This window comes from Myodes glareolus, chromosome 21, assembly GCF_982192425.1.
Source record: "Myodes glareolus chromosome 21, mMyoGla1.1, whole genome shotgun sequence".
Lineage (NCBI taxonomy): Eukaryota > Metazoa > Chordata > Mammalia > Rodentia > Cricetidae > Myodes > Myodes glareolus.
The window spans coordinates 11,000,868-11,021,398 of record NC_142046.1 but is presented as its reverse complement, the minus strand read 5'-3'; the positions used below and the strand labels follow the sequence as shown (position 1 = coordinate 11,021,398).

The 20,531-nt window shown below is 45.4% G+C and overlaps 1 protein-coding gene and 1 non-coding gene across 9 annotated transcripts in view; both read left to right on the top strand.

The window, feature by feature from the left end:
* Mapkap1 (MAPK associated protein 1) overlaps window positions 1–20,531 on the top strand; it is a 212,026-nt gene that overhangs the window by 175,510 nt on the left and 15,985 nt on the right. For 7 of the 8 annotated variants that reach the window (XM_087899703.1, XM_087899702.1, XM_087899700.1 and 4 more), the window contains one exon: window positions 12,795–12,932. The exons of the other annotated variant lie outside the window; for it this stretch is intronic. In XM_087899703.1, coding sequence (XP_087755829.1) covers window positions 12,795–12,932 — 138 coding nt within the window. The remainder of the gene's footprint in view (window positions 1–12,794; window positions 12,933–20,531) is intronic. 8 annotated transcript variants of the gene reach the window in all.
* On the top strand, window positions 2,680–2,805 carry LOC125399071 (U6atac minor spliceosomal RNA). Its single transcript, XR_007231599.1, has one exon. It is a non-coding gene; the product is annotated as a U6atac minor spliceosomal RNA (small nuclear RNA).

The following is a 20,531-nucleotide window of genomic DNA, read 5'->3' as shown; positions in this document are numbered from 1 at the left end:
CTCCAGGATACTTGCAGTGGCGCCATATGGTGCCCTCTGGTGGACAGACTCAGCCCTGGGGCATGCCTAAACAACTGTCAAAATGTTTGCTTCTCTTAGATGCTAAGCTCAAACTTCGGCATCAAAAGCAGAAGCTTCACTGGTTACTCTTAAGGAATTTTGTGACAGTCAGATAATCTGCCCTTGAGTAATGCATCAGCAATGAGTAAGTTTGTTCCCAGGTAGGCCAAGTGTCTAGCATTAGAGTCTCCCACCTTACAGAATACATGACAACCCCTCAACTCTCTCAACACACTTGCATACAACAATCCAGGAATTCTTTCCCGACATTCAGGGCATCAGACAGCACTCTCTTCTTAAGTATCCACATGAGCAGCTACAGTCTAAGATCAGTAAATAATTTATTTTAGTTCACCTGACCTGCCAGGTGCTTCAAATCACTCCTGACACTGATGGAGAGTCTTCCCACCCGTCCATCCTGTGTCAGTCAGATTAGAGATTTCCTCTGGCCCTGTGCTGAGTGCCTATCTGCAGCATTTGTCCAGCATCCCTGCTTACCCACAGAGAGCCACCATCCACTTGGAATCCACACAGCAGAAGGTGGAAACCTGGGGCTCTGCCCTGCGGCTGCAGCTGCCTGTCTTCTGACGGTGCAGAAGGGGCCACGCCCTATTTACCATCTGCCATTTGCTTCTAAGAAAGTCAGGGAATGAAAGGCACCAGACTTTGCCCTGTAAGACTCAAATGTAATTTAGTTTTCTACAAATCTATGACTGAAGCACTAGTGGAGTCTGTTAATAAAACCCATGACAAAAATCTGACTTAAGATGTTGGCAAAAGTGAATGGGAGATGGCTCAATTTGTATAGCACCTGCACACAAACATTGAGGACCTAAGCTTAATACCCAGCACCCATGTAAAAGCTAGGTCACAGTGGTATGTGTATATAATCACCGTGCTGGATAGGCAGAGATAGAAGGATGCATGGGGCTTGCTGTGCCAGTCAAACTGCACTGGGGAGCTCTAGGTTCAAAAACAAAGGTGGAAAGTGATTGAGGAAAGCATCTTGCATTGACCTCCAGCTTCCACATGAATATGCACACACATGCACATGTGTTTCCAAGCACGCATACACACACACACAAATACAAAAGAACAACAACAAAAAAAAAAAACAGACTAGGAATGCAGCTCAAGGAGGAATACTTGCCTGTTCATGAGCCCTCGGTTCTAGCCCCAACACTATGATAATGTTGACCAAGTGTAGTGAACTATCAGTAAGTTCGAGGCAGCTCTCAGTTAGCTTGTGTTTAATATGTACCTGGCACTTTGATAACCAGATTCTGTGTGCATTAATAGTTGGACTCACAGAACTGTTATCTGACATATCCACAGTTTACCTGAGGAAACTGAGTGTAGGGACCTTCCCTGGATGCAAGCCCTCGCTGTGCTGGTACTCAAGTTCAGTAACAGTTCACAGCATACATACTACTCTTGCTACCCCATTTAATTACTTGGTACATCAGCATTGTAGCCCAATTTCCTGACTGAGAAAACTGAGGCTCGAAGGATTTGATGAGATAATGCAGCATGCGAGAAACATATAGCTATTATTTAATAGTTACTAACTTGCTTTCCCTCCCATTCGGTCACCAGAATACACAGTAGGGTTCCTAGGGAATTGGGACAGAAGCCCAGTGCCAAACAACGAACCCCAGCTGTAGCACCAGAGATGCCTCAGCCATTCCCTGCCTGACTTGCACAGAGAAAGACCCTGTGAACACCCTTCCCTCTGATCCTTCCTGGCTCTGGGGCGGCTCCCGCACTTCTTCTTGTCTGGACCTGATCCTCACTGTGGCTGTTTCTGTAAAGCGTTTTGAGAATGTTTCATCTCCTTCCCCTCCTGGCAAGCCTGAAAATTCAAGTGCTCTTAAGTCAGGACCTTGCCTGCACTTATGTCAAATTGAGACTACTTCCATTAACCTCCTGTGGGCGGGGTTCTGTGTGCCAGGACTGGTAGGGGTAAGTAGACTTGTAGACACTGAAATTAAAAAAGAGTCAGATGCTAGCCAGGCATGGTGGTGCATACCTTAGTGTTAGGAAACTGAGGCAGTTGAATGTCTGTGAGTTCAAAGCCAGTTTGGTCTACAGAGTAAGTTTCAGGACAGCCAGGGCTACACAGAGAAACCCTGTTTCAAAAGGGGACTGAGTGCCAGCGGTGATCTAGGAAACTTATAGTGTGCTATCCCTAAGTATTTTTTGTGGCACAAGGAGAAAGACTACATAGAAATTAAGGTGAGAAACAAGGCAGTGGGCCAAGATACTGCCATAATAATGCTGCTCACTATACAACACAGAATTATAACCCTGACCATGTAACTCTGTACTCTGTCCTTGGGTCAGAGTAAACCCCGGGGTATGTGGGGTCAGGGAATAGTGCTTGCTGTGCAGCCAGGCTGTGCTCAAAGCATCATAATCGCCATATTTATAAAGTGCAGCCTCACAGAATTCAATTCTGATGTTCTCAACAGTCTCAGACCAGGTCATGCGGTAGCTGAGCCACTTGTGCTAACTTGCCTCCTTTGTCATCTGTCATTGCAGACCCTTCTCACATCACAAAAAAAGCTCGGTTAATCCACCCAGCTGTTACTTCGTTTTCTAGTTAGAAGCCACAAGCAAGTGCTGTATGAAAGAAGAGAAGGTTAGCACTCCTCTTGACAAGGATGGAAGAGGCCCTTGGGCCTAACAACAAGCATATGGTTAAGGCATTGCCACCTACTTCGTGGCATCTAACCACTGTTTATCAATAAAGAAATTACATTTAAAAAAGAAAGAAACCACAAGCAAGAACTCAAAGCTTTACTTCAATGTTTTTAGTCATGTAATAGGCACATTTAAGATGCATGTTAGCAACACAAGAGCAGCCAGTGAGAACAGGCGACTGCAGCCGGGTCTTTATTTCTCCTCAGATCATGTGGTATTAGTAGTTCTGGGTGGCCGTGTGAACAAGACATTCTTTTCTGTGGTTTTTAGTCAGGTACTTGTGGAGTCAAGAATTTGTATGCTCAAGAAGTAACTGAGCCTCGCTGTTCCTGGCCTTTTGCTGATTCTAAAGAGATGTCACTCACTATTCCAGGTCACTACAGTGACCACAGGGAAACATCTACCATATCTGACTCCACATCCATGGGGTCACTTAATTCAGCAGTGGCAGTTCTGCTGCTCAGTGGTTGGCCTCTTGAATGTGACACACAAAATCCAGTGTTGAATTTAAAACTGATGAAAACAGGTCAAAACTATGATGGTGGCCTCTGGAAACCCTGTACACTAGAGCTTATTAACACAGTGCCTGGTTGAGGGAAGGTTCTGGTGACAGCAGGTGTCAGCATTTGTCAACTGCTTATCTTCTCCAAGTCCTCTCCCCAAGCCTCCCTTTGGAGAATTCCTATCCAGCAATCTGGGGTTGCTCACAACAGTGTCAGGTTCCTTGGGTGACTGAGAAGGAGTTGAACTTTCTCAGGAATGGAGATTATGCAGAACCATCACAGTAGAAGGAGCTGGAATAGAATTCCAGAGAATTCCTCTTCCTACCCTACCCCCAGACTGCACTTGATTCATTCCCTGTCCTTGGTGTTCAAACTACAGTAGGATAGGGGGCCTATCCGTAGGAGGACCAGCTTTCCTCACCCCTCTGGCAGTGTGCAGAACAGTCCTGGGAAAGGTCAGTCCTTCCCAGCCGACTTCAAGGGCTCTCCTGAGGTGTCCATTTACCATAGAGTGTCTAGTGCTGGAGTGCCTTCCACTCATAGAGAGCACTGCTGAGCGTATACAGCCTCCAGTCCCCTGGAATGGGTCTTCTCTGGTGCCCAGCGCTGTGGTAAATGCTGTTGTGCTGGCTGGGACCACCCGTTAGTTTTTATGCTCAGGTCAACAGTCTAGCTGGGCACTTACCTGTCACCAGGTGTGTCACAGAGCACGCACTGGAGCTGTCAGCTTTTGACTGAGATGCCCAATGCTTTGAGATGATGGGATGAGAGCCAGTGAGCCTGCAGCCAACACCCTCCTAGCTCCACGGACGCAGCACTCTTCAGGCTACACTCACTTGTGCCTCCGCATGATTTGCTCCTGTTTTGAGTGCCTAGCATATTAAGGTGCCTGTTATACTGTGATGTAGTTCACCCGTGTGTGGCAGGAGTGCTTGTCTGTTAAGCCTTGACCTGGTAGTATGGAGAAATGAATTATGGTTGCAGCTCTGTCATTAATGGATGACATCAGACAAGTCATGTCCCTAGCCTTGAGCTTTGGCGTCTTCCTGTGGAGAATAAAAACCCCAGACTGGGTGATCTCTGAGGTCTCATTAAGCCCAAACAGCCTGTGTGTCTGATCCTGTGTGTAAATTCAGACAAGTCTCAAAGACTTCTCTGACTGCTCTGTGATGCTATCGATTGCCACATATATTCAGCAAAATCCACTCTGGTCAAGAGTTGTTCATTGGCACTCCCAGAGGGCTTTTCTGGGCTCCCCGGCTCTGTGTAATCTAAAGACAAGAGGATTGTAGAACTGGATCAAAAACTGCTCCAGGATTTGACAACAGTGGGCTTTGTAGTCTCAGATTCAAAGTCATAAGAAATTGATGCATAAACCCCACGCCTGTATAAGCCAATAACCAGCAACTCAGAATATCCACTGAGTATGGAGTGGTGAATGCTGTCGTGTTGCCAAAATGATGCCTCTTTTCCCTAGGGGTGGTATTTTAAGTGTGCCTGTTACAGTGTGTTTCCTCAGAGACAATGGAAACTGCTTTCTGGTACGGTCTTGATCCCAGTTTTGCAGTTTACTAACTTTTTACCTTTCTTGGGTTCATCTGTTTTTGCTAGTAATTTTTTATTTTATATATATTATATAGTACATACAAACATAATGGTTTTATGACATGGGGGCTGTCTGAGAAGCCATTGATAATGGCACTGGGACTTGTTTCGTCTGCATGTACTGGCTTTTTGGGATCCTAGTCTGTTTGGATGCTCACCTTCCTAGACCTGGAGGGAGGGGGGAGGAACTTGAACTTCCCACAGGGCAGGAAACCCTGACTGCTCTTAGGACTGGAGAGGGAGTGGAGGGAGTGGGGGAAGTGGGAGGGTATTGGGAGGAGGGGAGGAAGTGGAAATTTTTATAAATTAATAAAAAAACATAAAAAAAGAATTACACACAATGTATTTTGATCGTATTCACCCCTTCCCTCAAATCCTTCCAGATCTTTCCCACCAGCTTCATGTTTGCTCTCCCATGAGTGTGCACGCTCTCTCTCTTTCTATCTCTCTTATCAAAGCCCTTGAGTTCAGTTTGTGTTGGCCAACTCCTCCAGGACATGGAGCCTGCCCTGGAGTGTTACTGATATACTAGGTGTCACACAATTAAAGGAAACTGGCTCTCCCCCTCTGAGTCTGAGTTCATCAGCTTTAAGAATTCTAATAATGACTTGAGTTTCCTGCAGCAATGCAAGATGAGCATTTGAATTGCTGTACTGCACCATCCCCCTGACATCCAAGAAGTTGACACTTTCATTATCCCATTTATAAAAGGGGAATCTCAGGACCATAGAAAAAGAAGTTTCTTTATTCAAGATAACAACAGTGGGAATATACCCCCCAAAATCCTGGTCTAAATGAATAACCTGGATACCTCGCAGGTGGCCATTCCCTAGCATGAGTGTTGTAACCCTCCAGGTCAGAGAAATTTCTGTCCTGCCCAGTTCCCACAGCTGTTTAGTCCCAGAGAAAATCACACAAGAGATCTCTGTAAGTTATAAAGCGGGTTGGCCCATTAGGTCAGACTTCTTACTGGCTATCTCCCACATCTTGATTAACCCATTTTTCTGATCTATGTTTGCCATATGGCTCAGTACCTTTTTCAGTGTGGCAGATCACATCCTGCTGCTTTGGTGGTCTGGGCAGGAGTGAAAGGAATCAACTTCCTCCTTCCCAGAATTCTCCTGTTCTCCTTGCATCATTTTTACTTCCTATCTAGTTTTCCCACCTATACTTCCTGCCTTGCCAATCAGCATTTATTTAAAACATGATTGACAGAATACGACAGTTCTCCCACACCAGGGCCAGGCACATACTTGATCATATCCTTCCTTGGCTCCCTGACCACCTAGTCCCAGCCCATGCCTGGCTCCTGACACTATTAAACATAGCTGGAGCCTATAGCTGTGGTGACTTGTGTTGGTTAGATAGTCATTTGGGAAGAAGGAACCTCAGTTGAGAAAATACCTCTATAAGATTGGTCTTTAGGCAAGTCTGTGGGGGCTTTTTCTTGATAATTGATATGAGATGTCCCAGCCCACTATGGGAGATGCCATCCCTAGGCAGGTGGTCCAGCGTTGTATAAGAAAGCAAAGTGAGCGAGCCAGGAGGAGCAGGCTAGTAAGCAGCATTCCTCCATGGTCTCTGCTTCAGTTTCTGCCTCCAGGTTCCTCCCATTTGAGTTATTAATTTGACTTCCTACAATGATGACTGGTTGAGAGAGTAAGCCAGATAGATAAGCCCTTTCCTCCCCAAATTGCTTTTAGTCATGGTCTTTATCAAACAATAGAAAGTAACTCATATAGTTCTCACAAGCCCCAAGGATGTGAGTCAGCATCTTGTACATCCTTTCCCAGCTTGCCCAGGCTCAAAGCTTGAGGGAGCAGTGCTAAAGCTTGAACCTAGGACTTTCGGAGTTCCTGGCCCTAACCACTTAGCACTGCTGCCTTTAAATGTAGCCAGGCTCCTGCTGCCTTCAGAGATAGAGGTGCTCGATGAGCTGATATACACAGAAGGACCTGGGGTAGGGGCTTCCCAAAGGGGGTCTTCTGCTGCATCATCCTCTGGATGATGATATACAGTGCTAATTTCCTTTTACGGAAACATTTTGGTTAGTTAGAACAGACGTGGGTCCCCTCGTGATAACTCCTTGGACAAATTGTTTCCCTGGAGAGTTGTAGCTGCATTAGAGTTGTGCTTTGTTTATTTTGAGCTGTCTTGTTAAGGAAGGATTTATATGCTGGCGTTGATGTAGGACAGCAATCAGGCCATGTTTTCTGCCTTTGACAGTTGGCGTGATAGTTTGCTTCCAGTGAAGTTTGACTCACTGTATCTGGAAGCTGTCAGTGTGGGAGCATGAAAAGGTCATGACGGATGGCGACGGATAAGTGAGTAGGGGAAGAGAGCTGGTAAAGAAGACAAATGGCCTCCCACACTTCTGAGAGAAGGGCTGACCCTGGCCACTGCAGGCCAGCCCTGTGCTCTCCCCCTTTACCTGCCATGACTGAGACTGGGAGAGCTCTGGACACCTTTGTGACAGTGGCAAGGGGCTGCGTTTGGCAGAGTCCAGAGGAGCCTTCCCAGCACCTCAGCCCCTCGGGTACAGGAGAGCTTGTGGGTGGAATTGTTCTCCACTTTAGGGTCACCTCACAGTCGTCACTACAGACATCAGTATAGTCACCCTTCCCTACACTGAAAGTTGGGGGCAAGAAACAAATTGTGAAATGAAAATGGGAGGGGAAAAAGTTAACTTTAAGTTTTTAAAACAATGATTATTTTGTTAAAATACAGGGAAATAACTCAGCAATAAAAGTGTTTTCCCAGGTGGCATGCCTGAGACCTGAATTCAGTTTCCAGCACCACAAAGTAGGTAGGTAGGTAGGTGGGTGGGTAGGTGGGTAGCTGGATGGATGGATCGATGGATGGATGGATGGATGGATGGATGGATGGATGGATGGATGGATGAATGGATGAATGGATGAAAATACTTTTGGGGACTGGAGAGATGGCTCAGAATTAAAAGCACTGGCTGCTCTTCCAGAGTACCCACATTCGATTCCCAATATCCACATATCTGCTAACAACTGCCTGTAACTCCAGCTCCAGGGGATCCAGGGCCCTCTTCTGACCTCTGCAGGCACCAGTCACACATGTCTGCAAGTTCATAGACATACATGCGGGCAAAATGCCCATACACTTAAAATTAAAAATTAAAAAAAAGTACATATTGTTGGGTACATAGTTCAACACTGGTAAAGGACAGAATCTCCTGCTAACCAGAATTAACTCAGTGTTTAGAATAGAGCCTTTGAGATCTTTTCTGGAAATATACACACACACACATCGTTCTGGGGAGGGAGTCCAGGCCCTTCTGCATGTCAGGCAAATACTCTATCATTGAGCACTTTTGCTAACCCTATATGAATGTTTTTTCTTTCCTATTTCATTTGGTAGTGTGACATAGAATTTTTTTTAAGTCACACTTCTCTTCTGACCTGATTTTCCATGGTTGTGCTGTATTTCATCGTGGGTGTGTTACTCCTTAATGTAACTATTCAATTTGAAGAAATGTGTATTTAGTGAAGGTCCACCTCCCTTCTTTCTTCATATGTTTATAATTTGAGTTGATTGAAATTATGTGTTTAAAATGACATCTTAATGAGTCCCTCTGCATGTCCCAGAGATGTCACACAAAAACTTTACATATGAAAAGCATGCACAAACTGGGTAGTGGCGGCACATGCCTTTAATCCCAGCACTCAGGAGGCAGAAGTAAACTGTTATCTGTGAGTTCAAGGCCATTCAGGACACACAGAGAAACCCTGTCTTGAAAAACCAGAGAGAGAGAAAGAGAAGGGGCCAGGGAGGGAAGGAGAGAGGAAGGGAGCAAGCACACAGAGCACACATGAGCACAAAAGTCAGAAGAAAGAACAGTGATTGGATGTTGTGCTGGCTTGCCAAATATGGGCATGGGCATTTGTTTGACATCTGAACATTTTCATATACCCTGGTGAAAGTAGAGAAGGGAGGGCTGCAAGGCTGCTTGGGCGGAGTTTTTCTCTGTGTCTTCTTGACTCAAATCTGAGCAGCCCATGAGAGCCATCTGAGAACTAGACAGTTCTGGGTTTGAAGAATGCTTTCCTACTTCCAAGGTCTCTGATGTCATCAAAGACCCCGGTCCCTCAGTAAACATGTGATATAGAAGCCAGCACAGTTTTTACTGACCAGTGTAGTGCCTGAGAGGATGGTCTCTGACACCAAATCTCCTGGCTTCAGATACCAGGCCACTTGTGAGTTGTGTGATCTTGACAGGTTCTTAGCCTTTCTGTGTTTCTGTTTCCTTATCTATAAAATAGAATGAGCAGAGAGGCCACTTCATGGGGCTGCTGGAGTACACAGAAACTCTCGAGCCTTAAAAGCATCTAGTGGACACTTTAGTGCTCAGTGTGTTAATCTACTGTGGCTATGTCATGAATGATGTGTGTGACAATGGCATGCCTGCTGGGTCTAGAGACACTGTTCCACATGATTCCTGGAGCTGGAGCTGCTGAAAGGCAGTGAGCCTGCCAGGGTCAAACCTTTGCCAGAGGCCTGGGCTGTAGCCTTAAGGATGGTGAGCCACAGAGAACGTGGCGGCAGCAGCAGTCTTCTTTGGGCTCTGCAGTCTCAAGGAAGCCCTGCTGCTCTGGCCCCAACTTCTCCTTTGCACACTTCAAAGGCTGCAGTGGCAACTGGGTCCAGTTGCACTGATTGACTTCCCTGATCAGAGTCCCACCAGCCTAGGTCCCATAGCCCCCACACACTGCATCCAGCTCCAGCATCTTTATCCACAGCCTGGAGTAAACCTTCTAACCAGTCTCCCTGCAGCAAGCTTCCAGCCTTCCAACCAAAAAAGAAATTTAAAAAATAAAGCTTGGACTCCCAGAGATCTCCATTTGCCTCCAGACTTAGATGTGCTCAGCGAGGTAGGCCTTCCTTAGACTGCCACAGGCCTTCCCAGCCTGCTTGCACTTGTCCAGTAGGAACAACCAAGTCTGTGGGGCTTCACTCAGCTTTAAGAAGTATAGAGAGTCACAATTCCCCATTGTGAAGTTATTTAATGCACAAAGGGTTTTTCCCATCAGGAAAGATTCTCCTACAGGTTCCTTTAAATAGTGACTCCTCGAGGCAGGCAAGAGTTTTACAGATCATTAACTACATGACTGAAAGCCTGCAGGACACGGAAACTTAAAACTGAAGTATTGGGAGCCCCTGCCAATTACAGATCAATCCAGAATGAAGACAGAGTATCACTGGAACCAAGTCAGTAGGAAAATGTAATTTGATTCAGGAAAAAGTCTCGTGCATGCTGCTTTTGTGGAGCACACCAATTGTTTAAATGATGTTCCACCTGTCTGCCCATCTTGAGCCTTTTGCATTCACCTCCCATATCTCCACCCCCAAGCTGCAGTCATGGAGTTCCCTTCCACAAACTGCACCAGTGGCAGTAACCTCAGGAAAGGGTGTCATTGGGAAAGAGTTCTGTGGCCAAGTGGAGTGTAGGCAACTGATGCACAGATACAGCAGGTAATGGATGAACTATGCGCTAACAATTTGCAGATAAAAATAATGGAAGTTAAAAGTGTACTTTACATGATAAAAGAAAGATGAAAGAGGATGAGCAGTCTGTTACATCTGAGATGGTTACGGGAGTCCTGCTTTGTGAAGTAGGCTCTGTTGAAAAGATTGATGCAATGGGGAGTGACCTTGGCTTGGAGCAGGAGCTGGTGATGTATGTATGAGCATCCCTCTGCTAAATGGACCCAGATTTGTAGCACTAATATACATGGGAGCCCAGAACCAAACTCAGTATGGCAATAAATCAACAGCCACTTTGGGTGTCATTTCTGGTTTATATTCCACTATTGTTCTATCACTTTAATTCATGTCACTATCATCTTTTCATCTGGAACAGTTTTATATAATTTTCCAGTGGAGTTACCTGACAAATCCTATCAAATTAACAAGGTACATTAACAGTATTGACTGACTGCGGCTTCGGGAGTTGCGTGGCCTAAGAACAAAATTTTAACCATCTCTGTCCGGTGCTGATTTTTTCCCTTTCTTTCTGAAAGAGGAATGTGGGGCAGGGTTTATTTCCACATAAGAGATATTCACATTTATTTTTCTCTGTTCGTTTTGACTGTTATAAATGTCAAAATAAGAAGCAGATAAGGAGGGGAAACCCTGCTCACATGATCGCACACCCCATTGCCACAGTGTGCTCTTCGTGACCGCTCACCCCGTTTTCACAGCATACACTCACATGATCGCACACCCCATTGCCACAGTGTGCTCTCCGTGAACGCTCACCCCATTTTCACAGCATACACTCACATGATCGCACACCCCATTGCCACAGTGTGCTCTCCGTGAACGCTCACCCCATTTTCACAGCATACACTCACATGATCGCACACCCCATTGCCACAGTGTGCTCTCCGTGAACGCTCACCCTGTTACCACTGCCATGGCTTAAGTACTTGTCTCCTTTCAGATAACTATAGAGATGTCCAGATCCTTAACAACTGATGACCAAACTGGAGGCAGGAGTGTAGTGGGATAGTCATAATCTATTTTCAAGTGAAATGTAATCAAATTGAGCTCCTGATAGCTTCTCAGCTTCTGAAATCCTCCATACCTGAGATCCAGAGTCAGCTGGACTTAGGACACTATGCCTAATTGAAATATGTTGCTCCTGAAATATGTCCAGTGGAAACCCAGCATTGGGTTAATAAAACAAAATAAATAAATAAAAATAATTGCTGGGCTCTATCAAAGATGACAGGGCTAGCAGCCATCTCTGCACATCTCCTCTGTCCCCACCATCTGCACATAGCCTACTTCCTTTGTCTAACTGGTTTTGGAATGAATCTACTCACAAAACATTACAATGGATGGGGGAGGCAAAATCCAATAATGGAGATTGTATTTATTTTCATTTTTTTTTTACATTTAAATTTGCTGCCAGGCTGTGGTATCATGTGTGTCTGTGCTTTCGTTTGGGGGTGGGGGTATTAACTGAGCTGGGTTTGGGTGGGTTTTATCCTCTTTTGAGATAATCTTTCTCACAAGCCCTGCTTGTCTTTTTATGTATGTACAACTGATTTTTCAGGGTGTTTTTTTTTTATCTTGACTTTTTTTCCCCCACTTTGACCGTAGCCTTAAACTCTGACCACCTAAAAATTAATTACTTTTAAGACTCCCTGTGGGGCTCACTCCAGAACGCACACAAAAGGTTTACATCTTACTCCATGAACAGATTTCTCCTTTCAGCAAAAGAAGACTTCTGGACTAGATTCGGTGTGTTAGACAGACTATGTCATTTCAGAAATACCCAGAGGGCACCTCCAATGGACCCCTGCACCTCATTTGTTCCTGGTCATTGTCCAGCAGAGAAAATGCTGCAGTCTCTCCCTCAATAGAGAGGAGAGGACCACCCCCACCTAAAAGGCAGGCTTTGAGATTTGAATTCAGAGGTTTTGTGTAAAGACCTTTGTTCCCCCAGTGGCTTCCCTTAAATGTTACTGGAGAAATTATTTGATGTCACAGCAGAAAGTTCTGCCTCCTCCTATTTTTAATGTAAATTTTTCTAGATCAGAAACTCTATATTGGTAACCTAATCTATTACTTAGGGTCTTGATCAAACCTATCTTATCTTTACATGGCCTTCTATTGTAATTTATGTCATTACAGTATAACTGTAGTGGTATTACCAGTCTTTGTCTCTGTTGTTTCAGAGAAAAAGCACGTCCCCAAACAACTTTCATCATTCCTTCTCGCTTACCCGGGCAGCCACACTGGGAGAGTCTCGGATCCTGTTTAGAAGCCCTGCCTGTTGGGAGAATCAATCTCTCTAGCCTTAAGAGCTCATGATTGTTACGCTGAAGTCGCTGCCACCTTCCTCACTTCATGGCTTCTTTTTGTCCCCATTCCTTGACCTTACAGGTATCTCTGGAGACAAAGTAGAGATAGACCCTGTTACGAATCAGAAAGCCAGCACTAAGTTTTGGATTAAACAGAAGCCCATCTCAATCGATTCTGACCTGCTCTGTGCCTGTGACCTTGCCGAGGAAAAGAGCCCCAGTGAGTAGTCCTTTATTTATGTCTCCTTTTCTCACCCCTCCTCCCTGGGTGCCGGTGCTTTGAGAATATATGGCCACCATGTCCTTTTTTCCTTGAGCCTGTTTAATTCATTACCAGAAATTTCTTTTAATCAAACAGGATTCTATTATGGTACCTAGAGCCTGATGTGAGCCCCATCTTGCTCCATCTTGCTGTCAGCAGAGACTCTTGAGGCACTGTGCTCTGGGGGGCTAGGTCACCAGGCAGGTTCCTGCTGGGAATTTGCACTCGCACTCGGGAGAGTCCTCGATTTACTTTGTGTTCCTGTCCCTTTCCATTGGGGGAACTTGACCAGTCAGCCTTCTGTGCCATACCAGTGGAAGCTGGATACCCTGTAACAGCCAGAGGCTAGATTTAGGCATCCATCATGCTGGAGGTGTCAGCAAGTCAGTGACCTCTAGCTCATAACTAGGTCTGCCTGGTTCTACAGAAGAGGCTACTACTGGGCTGGCATCCTTCCACTAAACCATCCAAGCAGATACCATTTGGGCATGTTATAGTTTTGAAGTTAAGTAATTAAGTGTGGTATTTAGATTAATCACTTGATCATTTTTTTTAGGAATCCAGCCCTAGGATGGGACAAAAAGGACACAGTTCAGAGTTGAGCCTCTCTTGTGAAAGCAAGCAGCCAAAACTTTTTACGTGCATAGGGAAGACTGGCAAACAGGGTTTTCAGACTGCTGCAACTCAGCATTTCCTGTCACCCAGAGCTCACCCCAGTAGCTCTGGCTTGGTAACTGGAGGTACATACTGAGCATCTAATTTGGGGACCTATGTTCCCGTGTCTGAATTTGAGGACAAGTGTTATGAGAAATTATATGCTCAGAAGAAACAGTAGGAAAGGCCAAGGCCAGGAATTGTTGATAATGTGGCTCCTTTCCAGAGTCATCATGACTGAAAGGGCACCCCTTCCAGTGCTGAGCAAAGCTTCATGCCCCTCCCCCATGACCAGTGTTTAATTTCATTGTCAAAACCGGCTATGTAAAAGCTTTCAGCTCAGCCTCCAGTTTGGCAGGAAAGGAAAGCTTAGTAGGTAGAGACATTCTTGTCCTCTTCTGCCCCTGCCATCTACTGTCACCCCAGTGAGGCTCAGACTGCAGGTCTCTTGCCAAAAGAGGCCCATGAGAAAAGTGCTTGCTGCTTCTGGAGCCTAAAGGCTGCTAGACCCCTCTGCCATGAGTAAGTCCTAATTCCATCTACCCCATCTTGGTGACCACAAAATAAATGTGTTTGTCCTGGCATCTTCCTTCCTAAGCAGTGAGGGTACTTTGAAGAGAGACATTTTATAACTTGTCTCAGAAACGGCAAATGTTGCCTGCATGTTGCTTAGAGACCTAACCTGGAGTGGAGAGTTGTGGGAGGAACGAGAACCAGATCTGGGCTCCCTCTCGTTCACAGACACTTGCTGTGCCTAGAAGAGCTATAACCCAGACATTGGAAAGGTGTCGATGTCACATGCCCAGCCAGTAGGAAAGGACGGAAGGTCTCAGGCAGGAGTTCGTGTTCAATGGGCCCCATCTTCAGTTAAGGGCAGAGCAGGCAAGGCCATCTTTTCACTGGGGACAGTTTCCCTGGGGTCCTTCCTCTCTCACACATGTCCCAGTGTGCAAACCAGCTAAATAGCTTTTGTGGGTTGGGAGTATCCCTGTCTCATTGCTCAGTCCTCTGTAGCAGTGCTTTTCAAGCCTTGGTCTGTGCACTCAAAGGTGACACAGGGACCTGTGGGCAGTGAGGACCTGTGGGCAGTGAGGACCTGTGGGCAGTGGGGACCTGTGGGCAGTGAGGACCTGTGGGCAGTGGGGACCTGTGGGCAGTGAGGACCTGTGGGCAGTGAGGACCTATGGGCAGTGAGGACCTGTGGGCAGTGGGGACCTGTGGGCAGTGGGGACCTGTGGGCAGTGCGGACCTGTGGGCAGTGAGGACCTGCGGGCAGTGGGGACCTGCGGGCAGTGGGGACCTGTGGGCAGTGGGGACCTGTGGGCAGTGGGGTGGTGTTTGAGAACTCCAAACTTAGGACTTTCACAAGTGAAGAGGAGACATTTGATTCCATGCATGTCTGTAACCCTTGCTTCAGTCAGGGAAGGAGCCACAGAGGATTGCTGGGACTTGGTGGCTTCCAGCCCAGCTTAGAAAACAATGAGCCCCATGTTCAGAGAGACCTCACCTTAAAGTGGTAGGCAAAGAGTAATATTGGAGGACACTTGACACCTTCTTCTGGTGTCCATACACACATGTACACACTCATACAGACACACACAAATATAATCTTTTTCTAAAGCAAAAGATTTTAAAATTATAGACTTGCAAAATAAAGTTATGACTCCTCAGCACAACCTTTAATGACATTGAAAGCCACTGACCACTCAGGCCAGAATTTCCCATCTAGAACTCAGGCTGTAAGATACAGTCACACAATAAGTTGTGTTCTTCTGCTGTTGTGACTATCTGGAACCTTCCATCCTGGCCCTACTGCTAACTTGGGGTCATTGCCACCTTCCCTCATTTATTCTACTCATTTCCATTCATTACCCCAGGATTTTGTTTTATTTTGGGTGGGGGGTGGTTTTTTGGTTTGTTTGTTTCTTTGTGTTTTTGTTGTTGTTGTTGTTTTGGGGGGGGAGTGAGACAGGGTTTCTCTGTGTAACAGGCCTGGCTTTGTAGACCAGGCTGGCCTCGAACTCACTGAGATCCACCTGCCTCTGCCTCCTAAGTGCTGGGCCCAGTGCCCCAGAAATTTGTTTAGACATCTGAACAAATGCAGTGTGCTGCATTATCTCTTTAGAGTCGCCTCCAGCCCCCACCCTGCTTCCTATCCTAAGTCCCCATGGAGCTAATTGGCCCAGCAATCCCTGTAGCTGTCTACAGTGCATATTGGTCAACTTGAAACTGAACTGAATGAACCAGGATTGAGGAATCAAAAATTGTTTCCAGCAATTCTTGTAAAGTGCCCACACAGGAGTGTTAGTAAATGAATCAAATCAACATTGTGTGTTTTTATGATTTCCAGTATCTTCACTAAATTAATTCAGTGACTGGATCTAAAAAGCCCCTCCTCACAGCCTCACCAGACTGCAGGGTTAATCTATGGGGCTGCTGCTTTCTCTTTCTTGCTTTTTTTTTTTTTTTTGCCTAAAGGATAAATGGTAACCCTTTTATCTTTTATGTCTGTTGAACCTTAGAAAAAAAGCTATTTTAGCACTAAAGAAATGAAAGTCACTATATTTCATAAGTTTAGCCTGTGATTTTTATCAGCATAGTGATGTATGTTTGTTGCTGAGTTTACATCAAAAATTATTCTTAGGGCCTCTTGAATGAATTATGGCAAAGAGAAACAGTCTAGAAGTAGATAAGGTTTTTGATTTCTGCAATATATTCTCTTTTTCATGTTTTTATCTCTTATAACACAAGTGTCTTCCCAGAGACTGGAACGTGTGACCAACTGGAATAATTTAGTTGTGAAAACAGAGCAGACGTGTTATTAAGCAGCCTGCTTCGCAAAAAGGCGTTAAGTGTGGGGAGGATAATGAAGCTATCCCCATTCTTACTTGAGACATGTTTGTCAGAATTTTGAACAGAAAAGAAATGTTTTAAACCCTTCGAATACGGCCATTTTGCAGGGTTTATGGAGAAAGCTGCTGTCACACCATTCATCTGGTCGTCATGAGAAGCACAGCTCAGGTTTAATTGATGCCACATCCCGAAAATGTGTGAATAGCTGACTTGGCAAAGGGGCTGAGCATTTGCATGGGGAAAGGCAGAATTACAGACTGGAAACAGCACAGCCAGGCTCCCAGCAGCAGCTCTGTTGCTCCTGCACCCTGCTTCTCCCTCTTAGGCCAGCGTTCAGAGAGAAGATTTATCACTCTGTCCCTGTGAGTGTTTAAGGACCTGGAACTTAATGACTAAATAGATACAAGCCTAAAAAAAACCTGCATGGATAAATACAGACTCAGAAGAATTCAGAAAATCCGTGTGAGAGCCCTGAGAAAATAAGAATGAGTTTTCTCTTGATTTAGGGAAGGAAAAAGCCCTGCCTTTATTATTTAAATAATCAGTGTGTTCTCAGTCTTGCTTGCCTCTTATTAGGGTTTCTGGTGTTATTTTGAAGGGTTCCAACAAACGTCTTTTTTAAAAAAAAATGAATTTTATTGTCTCTTACTAGATCCAGGTTAGACATGAGCTATGGATGGTCAGCTTCTTAAAAAGACCTCGCTTCCGTCCTGGTACTGAACAAAGCCAGGTACCTTCTGTGATACAGGATACTCTTGGGCTGTGTGTCGGGCTTCCAAACTCCATCACGCAAGGATCTTGTTCAGGTTCAGGGTCTTTAGGAAGCTGCCCATCATTAGGAAATCAGATTTAAACCTTAATAAAGTAGCTGTCATCTTTATAGCTGAAAAACGCTCTGTGTTTCAGTTAAGTAGAGATAATACTCAGTCTTAAGGAAGCAGCAGAATAGAGGTAACCTGATTATGTTTCTTGCAATAGTATAATTTAAAGAAAATCTGATTCTGCCAGTGCTGTGGCTATATTGGTGGAAGGTGTTCTGCTTTGCTTTGATTTTTTTGTCCAAAACTGTTTGGACCCAAAATAAGAACTCTCTGGGGTTAGGAGCTATGGCAACAACTCTAGTAATTAGAACCACTAGGTACTAGAGAGAAGATTCAGCTAAGACCAGGAACTGAGCCAGCAGGGCTTATTGGTGACCTCTCATTTACATGAATCTTTCTTTTCATAAGTACTTGACAAGATCTGTAAAGTAGTGTATTTAATTTACTAATTAAATTAAAGCTACTGAATAATGATTTGTCCACATTGATTTAGCTTAAATGGAAAAGATTAGCTTTGTTGTGATCTTGAGCGGCCTTAATGGCCAAGCCAGTTAGACACAAAGGCCCCTTGTGTCTTGTGGGTCAGAGTACATAGGTAAGCCAGGCTGTGATTGAATTGCTCGAACCTCACCCTGCGTCCAGCTCTCCTCTGCCTCCTGTTCTATTGTTGCACTGGGCTTAAGAGAATGTTAACGCGGTAATAGGCACAGGGCCTTCCCCATTATACGCCTTGCTATCGAACGGTTCTGCATGACTAGTTAAAGAAGATGGCAAGAAGATTAATGAAAGCCAGGCTAATGCAGAAGGGGGTACTTTTGCAAGACTTCTACCGAGGAGATATTAGAACTGAACCAGAGCTTGGCTTTTTCTTTATCCTGTGACCTTTGAACCTGCCTTACTGTTGAGAGCTGCCAGGGAAGTCGACATTTTGATTGATGTTGGTACACGAGTCAGTCTTTCCCATTGAATTCCACATCTGCGCGAAAATAGCTTTTCCAGCAGAATTCATACTGGCTAGAGGTGATAGCCAAATTGATGGCTGAAATGCTTTTATGTAGTTTTCATTTAAACCTAAAAGCATTTGATGGTTTATTCAGTATCCAGTTTTCACAGATTATATGTGTTCACTTACATGCTCTTAATGGTTTTATCAACCTAGAGAGAATGACAAGTGTTAGGAATGTTCAAAGATTTGCAGACAGAGCTCCAGCCAGACTTCATGAGGAGCAGAAGCAGTCATCGGGCAAAGTCGTCACTATCCTTAAAACAGGAAAATCCACCTGAGCACTCAGGGCAGCAGACTTTACGGTCTGTGTAAATAAAGCAGAGCAACTGGCTGGCCTTCAAAAGCTCTGGAAGGAGCTCTGAAATTGCACCTCTGTCTGTAGTCCTAACACTGAGCTCTCTGCCTTCTGAGACACTGGCATTCTATTTGAAAGGGATTGGCGTGGGCTCCCTGTAAGCAATCCCACTTCATGTGTCCTCGCTGACTCTCCTATATGGGATTTCATGTCTGATTGTGTGGCATTCCCCCTGCCCCTCTCCCAATAAAAGCAAGCAGAAAAGGTGGCAGAGGGATCAAGGTTTTGTACTAAAGTCACTTGGCACATCTCAGTCCTGGCAGCAAACCCACTAACCACCTGCTCTCTTTTCTCCCTGTTTGACGGGGCAGCTCCAGCAGTGACCACACATATACCCACTTTTCCAACATGAACTTGGTACCCTAATTCAGCTTCTGAAGAAGCACATTCCTGGGATATTTGTCATTCTTTACATGGCCCTGAGAATGTGTGCAAGAGGAACGCAGGTGAAGTGGGTGGTGGGTATCCATGGCCATGAAGCCATACAGTAGGCACCTGTGTTTATGACCTAGTGGCTTACACCCTACCTTCAGGCTCTGGCCTCATACATTAGAGAGTCCAGCAGTGTTAGACTTTTTTGTATCTGACGTGGACTCATTTCCTAAGTTCCATATCAAATACAGTGAGTGCTGCCTGGCGACAGAGCAATGGACTCTCCTGAATTAAATGCCCCAGTTATTGTATTGCTCTGGAGCACGCTCAGAAACAGGATGCCTCTCCTCTTAACAGATATGTTCCCTAGCCCTATTAAAAGGGGTCTTCATCTAGCCTGTCAAAGGGAGTCTGCTGGGGTTTTTTAGTTTAATTACACTATCCAATTAAAACTCCTTGCTGCATTTGGATGCGCCTCTCCTTGGGCCTGAGTGGATATGACATTTACAAGGCTCGCCTTTCAAGCAGACAATAGTGTGATTGATGAGGTGCACATGCAGTGAAGGAGGCGAGCGCCTGCAAAGTGCTACTGAGTGCACTTGCATTTATTTATCGTCTCCTTCCTAAACCACGGGATCCAGGGGCATGAGTTTGAGCAACCACAGAACTGCCTCAGTTTCTCCAAGACTGTGGAAGGGAAAGACTCAGTGTGGCTCAGGATAAAGGTAGAGGAAAAACTGTGGACATGGGATTTCATGTGGCCAGAGGCCAGCTCCACGCCCTGGGCTCTCTGATGGCTGTAATAACCTGTAACTTTAAGCTGTAACTGCTTAAGAGCCATCGCCACGTTTTGGAACCATTCTTGGGGGCTGGTGAGCATTGGCAAAGCCCCTGAGAGCTCAGCTTCCCAGAATGTCTCCCATCCACTGCCCTCTCCTCTGCTGTGGGGCTGCACCTGACTTTTAACCACTGATGCTCCCACCCCCATTGCCCAAAAACTCCTGGCTCCACCAAGTCACAGCTCATGGCTTCAGAATCAGCCAGAGGAATTGTGCATCTTCAGCAAAGGGACTTAGAAACAAGGGGAACGTGGAAGATTCTAAAACAACCACTGCTGTGTAACCTGGATGTGTAGTTAAATGGGGACACATGCTTGTCTTTGTACTGCCTGACCTGTGGAGGGTCAGCCATATGAAGTTAGGAGGTATGAGGTTGTCCTAAGAGCCAGAAAGACACCAGCGACTGCAGTGAAGGCTAACAGGTCCATGTGAATGTCTGTTGTGTCAAAAATCAGGTGTTTGAAGGAGTGTGGATTAATATCCAGGTCTTAATATTCGGTTCCATTGGTCCTCCTGTCTGTTCTTATGCCAATACCAGACTATTTACAGTACTGTAGCTCTGTAGTAGAGTTTGAAGTCAGGGATTATGATGCCTCCAGAAGTTCTTTTATTGTACAGGATTGTTTTGACTATCCTGGGTTTTTTGCTTTTCCAAAT